The 8,011-nt window shown below is 31.8% G+C and overlaps 2 protein-coding genes across 2 annotated transcripts in view; both read left to right on the top strand.

Moving 5' to 3' along the window:
* The window catches only part of LOC117122906, a 15,277-nt gene extending 11,540 nt beyond the window's left edge, over window positions 1–3,737 (top strand). The window contains exons 8-10 of the mRNA XM_033268682.1: window positions 1,255–1,393; window positions 1,996–2,203; window positions 2,892–3,737. Coding sequence (XP_033124573.1) covers window positions 1,255–1,393; window positions 1,996–2,203; window positions 2,892–2,993 — 449 coding nt within the window. The 3' untranslated portion in view covers window positions 2,994–3,737. The remainder of the gene's footprint in view (window positions 1–1,254; window positions 1,394–1,995; window positions 2,204–2,891) is intronic.
* The window catches only part of LOC117122905, a gene marked incomplete at its 3' end in the record, with an annotated part of 62,491 nt that overhangs the window by 36,253 nt on the left and 18,227 nt on the right, over window positions 1–8,011 (top strand). The window contains 5 exon segments of the mRNA XM_033268681.1: window positions 3,713–3,902; window positions 4,142–4,417; window positions 4,626–4,974; window positions 5,351–5,474; window positions 7,599–7,788. Of these exon segments, the coding sequence (XP_033124572.1) occupies window positions 3,713–3,902; window positions 4,142–4,417; window positions 4,626–4,974; window positions 5,351–5,474; window positions 7,599–7,788 (1,129 nt within the window).

Genomic DNA, 8,011 nt, shown 5'->3' with positions numbered 1-8,011 from the left:
TAATAATATCTAAAAATATTAATAATTTTAAAAAATACTTAGACCTACTCCCAGAGCTACTCATAGGAGCTAAAAACTAATTTATTTTAGTTCTCAAATATGCATATTCTTTATGTTGATTTATTAATAAAATTTTTGCTACAAGGTATTTTACAACATTTGTTTATTTTTTTTTTCTTTAATTTTATAATTGAGGGCCATTTTTTATTTCTTGATTCAATTCTTGCTTATACAGTATTTAAATATTTGAAGATTAACATTGGGGCCATTTTTACCTACCTGTCATATGGGGCCATTTTTACCGGGGCCATTTTTTCTGGGGCCATTTTTTCCGGGGCCATTTTTTCTGGGGCCATTTTTTCCGGGGCCATTCTTACCTACATTCGGATGTGGGGACCATCAAAACGAAGGCATCCCACACTAGATATCTCAAAAACTGATCTGCTCTTCTGTATGAAACTTTCTAGAAGTGTTAACTAAGTTACAAGGAAGACTTTTTCTTAAAATTTGGTGAAGATCCAGATTCTGGTGTGAATTAGGGGTAGTGGTGTCATTTAAAATGCTAAAATCCCTGACATAAATATTTAAAAACTGATCACTAAATCTGAATATTTTTTTTAGAATTGGTTTGTCATGTTTTTAAAGCAAAAAATTATTACATTTTGGTGACGATCTGGAGTAAGTCTTGGATATGACGACATTTAAAGTGACACATCCCATACAAGAAATCTCAAAAACTGATCAACTGATCTACATCAAATTTTGTGTAAGAGTTAACCAATTTAAAAGGAACAACTAATGAAAGTTTAGTGACGATCCAGATATGGATTTGAATTTGGGAATCATTTAAAGTGCTAACGTCCCAGAACTAAATAGTTTTAAAACTGTTCAAATCCCTGTAGAGTTTCTGGTTCATTTTTAAAATATTGATAAGATGCGTGGGAATTTTATACAGTGGAAAATTATGATGTGAGGGAGGTGTACACTCTCGAAGTGTATTATTACTGATATTGGTTTTTTATGATTATCATCTCTTAATTGCCTACATTAATAATGATATTGTAATTTGGTTTTTATTATGATTATTTGTATGAATATATATTCCTGATTTGTAAATAGTGTTAGGCCTCTGTAACATGTGTTATTTGTCCTTGATTTTGAATCATCTTTTATGGCCAATGTTGTTGTAAAAGAATAGTGTTTTGACAAAATAAAATAATACATCGTGATGTCATTAATATCTACATTTTATAGCTGGTACAAGTACCAAGGAAGTAGCAAGACTTGCTTGTAGTGATTTGGCAAATCAGAACGTCCCGCGACAATCTCTTTACCACTGTATTGGAACCGACGGTCTTGATTTATCAGGATGGGCTTTTGCGACTGGAGACAGGTAAAAGTTTGCTACTGGTAAAACATTTTTTTGAATCCTAAATATTTTATTTTATCTCATGTTATATTATGTCTTAAAGTACAAAGGGATATTCGTAACTATGGTACAAGATATCAGATAAAATACTTTTTTTACAATTGGGTTGCTAGTGACTACATTGCAACAATAAATTAGACAAAGATTTTATTGGTGAAAAGCATGTTTTTTTATTCTGGAGTGTCCCGCGAGCACAGATAACGGGTCTTTTAATTTTTTTTAGATAAATGCAAATAGTCAATTGTTAGTATAAGACCAATAATTAAATATGCATATTGCTGTACTTAAATACTCTACTGGCATAGTTAAGATATTGATGACAAATAAAAATAATTCATTTTATGACTTGGACTGTAATAACATTTTTATAAAGAAAATATAAAATATCTGGTTAATTTATACGAGAGGTATTAGGCCCAATCAATAAATCAAATAATTTCATCATCATCTGCTACACTGTTTCAACTTGGGTAGACATGGCGTACTCCGATCGCTTCCATAACTCTCTTTTATCGGTTGTATGGTCATTAATTTTCAAAAATTTCATTATAATGTCATTAATTTAGAATCAGGGTTGTTGTTGAGGTTGAAAACGGTGGTTACGTAACTGTTGAAGACCGCGACACAAATTCGGCATCTAAGAGGTATTACACTGGACGTACACTTACGAGAACCGGAAATTACGTATTTGATTTCGATCGCCCTGTTCACTGCTCTATCGCAACGTCATGCACTCTTGAAATTTTTAATTGCGGAAATGATATTACAAAACAGGTAAAGACATTAAAATTGTTATTATTGATTGCAAAGAATATAGTGATAATGATGATATGATGATAATAATAGTGTTGATGCCAATTAAGGTAAGGATGATGATGATAAAGATTATGGTGGTGAAAATGATGATGATAATGATGGTGGTAATAATTTGTTTATTATTAGGATAATAATGCTTATATTATGATGATATTAATGACATAAATGACTGGTGAAGATGATGAATGCAATCATGAATAAGATGGTGATGATGATGATGATGATGATGATGATGATGATGATGATGATGATGATGATGATGATGAGGTTGATGATAGTGATAATGATTTGTTATGAGCATTACAATAATGTTGATGATATAATGATGTTGATAAACATTTGAGAAATCGGTATTAGTCGGTCAGTCGGCCGGCAATTTTATTCAAATTGTATACACTATTTTTTTCCCTATTTCTAATATTAGTATTTTTGGTTGAAAATGGTAACGACATTGGCAAAGAATCTATTTAAGCTATCATATTTATTATTCAAACTTGAAAAGCGACGTTTTGAAATAACATACATAGTATATTAGTTTCGTTCCTCGTAAAACATATATTTTGTTTAAAATACCGACTGTTATGGTGATGATGATAAAGACAATTTTAAGATGAATACAGTAATTACCGATATATTATTATTGCAGAATCAATTGCACAGCTTCATGGGAAATGAAGATGTCGATTTCATCCAGTGGATTGGACAAAATGCAAATTACAACAGCACTAAACAACATCAAAACCAATAGTAACAATTGCAATAACAATGGCAACAGCATTCTTACTAACACAATTAACAGTGTGTGTTTGCAAATTAGGTCTAACCTGTTTACTAATGTATTTTTGTTTTCTCTTTTTCAGTTCTGCAAAATAATATAAATTCATTGAGTTTTGTAATAATAACTAGAATTATTTAGCTATTTTGCCCTAATTTTTTTAATGACTGTTTGAAGGTTTGAATGGCATATAAACATCACTATAATTTTGCATAGACAATCATTTTGAAATGTGTGGAGAATAGATTGCTCCAATTGCCTTAAAAAAAGTAAAGTGCAAGTTGCAACGGAATTAGATTCAACTGTTCGAAATCTTCTTTCGTTACCACAAATGTATATGATTGAAATTACAATATCATGTTCCTTGGTTTACTCTTCGATAGTAAATGTGAATTGATGATCGTTTTAACCTTACCTGTAACCTTTAAGAAAATTTAAACAATAAATTACAATATGATTTGCAAATATATTTATCAAAAAGCTCATTGTTAGTTAGGATAGTTTAGCTTAGTTTGTGTGATTTTGTTTTACTTCATTTTTTTAATGTTTGACAATAAATGGTTATGAATATAATAATAATATTTATTTATATAGCATATTTTCAGATTTCTTGTTCAATGCGCTTTACATAAAAGTAACGGCTTAAAGCAATGCATAAACAGCAATGTGCTTTTTTTTTTTTCGGTTTTCAGGGAAACATTACTGTAAGCTGGTCTACTGGTACGTCTGGATGGACTGATCCTGATTCTGGTATCAATAGGTATAAGTATGAAATTAGAAAAATGTCTGTACAATCAGATGGTAAACTGGAGGAAGTATTGACTGGTGATCCAGTGGCAATTGGTGAAACCAATGGAGGCACTCAGCTGCTACCACATCCGGGTATTTATCTGATTTTCAAAATCATCATAGGTTTGCTTAAAGGAATACTGTCTTTTAACTGCTCCTCCACCCCATCATCATCATTACCACCATCACAAATAATTAAAAAAAAAATAAACAAATAAATAAATAAAGATTAACATATGGCAAAGTGTATATTATTTTTTATGTAGGTCTAATTATTTATCTTTATTGATAAATTTGTTTTGTTCATTAATGTAAGTATTATGTCTCTATAGGTTTGTATTCAGTAGTATTAGAAGTGTTTGATGTGGCTGGAAACGTGCAGCTTGCTCGGCGATTTATTCTTTTCGACGACATTAATAATGTCACCTTCAAATTAGACACTTCGCTCAAAGTGACGTCTGCTTCCCCGGATACTGGATTTGAATGGTTGACAGATCTGCATTCAAACGTGCAAGTGGATTGGACCAATCATTACATCAATGAGTTTCATGACGTCAATAAACTTCTGAATGAGATTGGAGATTATCACAGCACTGAACTAGCATCAGGTAACATTATTATTTGAGTTTTAGAATTATAAATTACAAATGCTGCTGATTAAGTACATTAGGCAACGAAGAATCAATCTTTTTGTTTTCAATTTTTGAAGATTATTGAATAATAATAATAATAATAATCATCTAATATATCGCAATATAAAGCAAACAGTAAGAGAGTCTCTATGAATTTTATCAATATATTTATATTCTTATGCAGCTTATGACCAGTGGAATGGTACTAGAGGGCGAAATGCCATACCGAATAAATTGGGTGTAGTGAAGTTCGAGGATACATATTCATTGGACCATAGTGGATGTGCGACATGCAGCCAAGGGATGTGGAATGATATTGGGTTATCCACATCTGAATCGTATAACATTCCACGAATTGACGGTGATTCGATCACATTTTGGGTACAAGGCACCGACGTCATGAATAACACACTAATTGACTCAGTCAAAGTTCATGTGGATTCTAGCGACGCCATCATTCAGGACCTGTGGCTTGTAAAAGATGGCGAAAGAAACATTGCTGTGCACAGTTCTGCAGATTTGCTTGAAATGGAGTAAGTTTGAAGATGTGCAGCAGAAATGGAATATTTTTCTTTCTTTTACTATACTATCTTTTGATCTTCACCATGCCATCAAAATTAAAAATTACTTTATGTAGAAGTGAAGTTTCTGTCCTATTGTTTCACAGAAAAACAAATTATAACAAAAATAAATTGTTCTATATTCGTCGAATGATGTCGTGTACCATAACATAGTGTTTCTAATATAATTATATAAATGTATTTATTTATTTAGCATGAAATTACATCATGAGCATAATTGATAACACCGACGAACTTGTTGCCTAATTTAGTAAACCTCATACTTCATGCTGTGTTTTGAATCGTTCTTTTTATATGACACAATTATTTTAAAAAATTTTTGGTTCAGGTTTGAATTTCAAACATTTGATGCACACAGCGGACTCAAGACAATTCACTGGGAACTGTATGATGTTCACGAGGAAACAAAAATAAGTCTGGGCTCAGATCACCTCAGTGCAGACCATGTCAGTGTAAGAAATGTAGACATTTATTTAAATCATTCTTTCAGACCTGATTGGTATTATAAAAATAGCGCATTTCAATAAAAAAAAAAAGCTACATAAGCCTTATATGCGCCATCCGTTTTCACTCGTATTACACAATATAGTGTTTGGGAGCGCATTTAATTAGGCGCCTCGTAGTTCCAAGTGTGCATGCCTATGCTAAAGGTCAATGCTTATACACTAACAATTTACATGACGTATATGATTTTTTTGCTTGTTGTATGGCTTTAGAAATTGACGGTCGTTGACGATCGATTACAGTGTTTGGTTAAGTTGGCCGAGGTCTATTGGTGCTTTTATAAGACAAGACTGTTTTTATAAGACAAGACAATACTGCCATGATTTGGAAAAAGGCATTAACTCCAAAATCCTAGTTTTGAGTTATTGAGCAAAACGCGTTTGTCGTTAGCCTTTTGTACTGGAAATGAATTCTAGTAAATTTTTTTTGGCAAATATACTAAACATATAATTAAAAAACATATTATTAGAGATAAATTAATCTCAGAGATGAAAAATGGAGAGTGATTTTCAAATAGGTGTAAGGACTTTTTTCTTTTGGTTTCATAATGAGAAATATGTATGATATATTATATCTGTCTCTTATACACATCTAGATGTGTATAAGAGACAGGTGTCAATTATATATTTCACGAAATTTAGTCCATGTGGTAGAAGATTTTTTAATATGCCATTTTTTGTTAAACCGAAGTAAAGCTAGGCATTATGTGCATTTACAAGCTATCATGACTAATTAACTATGCGTAATTGTCTTCTGTGATTGGTTCATTATGATCTGTTCATTGTTTGGTGGAGATAATGCCTTCTTCCAAATTATTCTGCATTCATGGATTGGAGTTAATGCGTAAATATAATATTTATTTCATATTTCTGGACATTTTTGGGGTATATGATCAATTCACATGATAGATTACATCTATAGGATGCCATAGAAACAAAAATCCAAAAATCTCAAAAAGTGGAGTTAATGCCTTTTTCCAAATTACGGCAGAATACAATATACTTTATTCGCAATTAAAAACAGTTGAATTGCACATACATAAGAAATTTAAAAATTGGCTTAAAAGTTAAAAATATCAAAACGGAGATGGTAAACAAAATTGCACAAAAAGCAAAAGAGAGAATATTATCATAATTATTATTTATAATTATTATCAAAGTAATAATAATAATAATAATAACATTATTATTATTATTATTATTATTATTATTATTATTATTATTATTATTATTATTATTATTATTATGTTAGTATTATCATTAGTATTATTATTATTATTATACTAGTTATTGTGAAAATTATGAGATTACAAAAAAAGAGTGAATCTTTTCGGCCACAGTTGGAGCAGTTCACCCGAATGTGCAGAAACCATCTACCATTTTCTGAAAAGACCAGCATTAATAATAACATTTTTGACCGTTCTGTCCGAAATTTAGGGAGATGGAATTGTGTGGACCTGAGGTTGTACTTATGAGTTGGGGCAGTTGGTAAAAGTGAGTGAAGTCTGTGTGATTGGTGTTTTATTTTCTGGAAGTATTGTCTGCATAGTCGGGTGCGCTGGTCTGCCAACTTTGGGATATCAACGAGGTCCAGTGCTCTATCATAGCTTATATCAGGGACAATGATTCGAAGCGTTCTGCGCTGGATCTGTTCAAGCTGATTGGATTGACAATTAGTAAGCCCTGTACCCCCACACTGGAGCAGCACATTCTAGAACTGGTCGAATAATACTAATACAATATATATATTACTGTAGTAAAGATTGTTAGTTTACAATGTTATGACTTCTGATATAACCACAGCTTGAACTATGACACGGTTTATTGTAGATGTGAGGACACTTCTTAGCATTAAATCACCACCTAGGCCTAAAGCTTAGGATATTTAACAGCAAAAGGATGGCTGTGCATTCAAAATAAATGTAAATTGAGCAACTTTGAAGTAGCATACAATACAAGTATTCTTGTGATTTGAAAATCTGTACCGGTATTACAGTGTACATGATGACCTGCTTTTGACACTAATTTAATGACTTAATTTCGCATACGTTCACCTTTTTAAATTTCCTTTAGGATGCCCTGTCTTGCCTTCCTCCAGACTGTATATGTATTCCAAAAGGAGACTGTTATGGAATCAACTACAGCTTCAAACCAGACATGAGTAGGATGAACATCAGTGACGTCAAACACGACCAAGAAATTTATGTCAAGATAACGGTGACAAACCAGGCAATGTTGATTGCAAACCTAACAAGAAAGGTATTGTTAATCATAGCACCTCCTCTGTGTATGCTCGTAGAATTATTAGTCGTCCGAACTAAAATTGTTGTATCAAATTGAGAGTCGTGTAGGTTACGGTGCTGTACACACGAACCTTCAATTCATTTTATACTGTTCAACATCACGACATGTCGATCACTTAGTAATTATTGTATTATGGTTTGCACGTTTTACTTGTTTGATTTACTTGCAGACATTTTTAATCC

Source organism: Anneissia japonica, unplaced genomic scaffold (genome assembly GCF_011630105.1).
Source record: "Anneissia japonica isolate Jap-2015-1 unplaced genomic scaffold, ASM1163010v1 scaffold287555_len78229_cov139, whole genome shotgun sequence".
NCBI lineage: Eukaryota > Metazoa > Echinodermata > Crinoidea > Comatulida > Comatulidae > Anneissia > Anneissia japonica.
The sequence above is the reverse complement of the archived record's forward strand: the minus strand, read 5'-3'. Positions and strand labels throughout refer to the sequence as shown.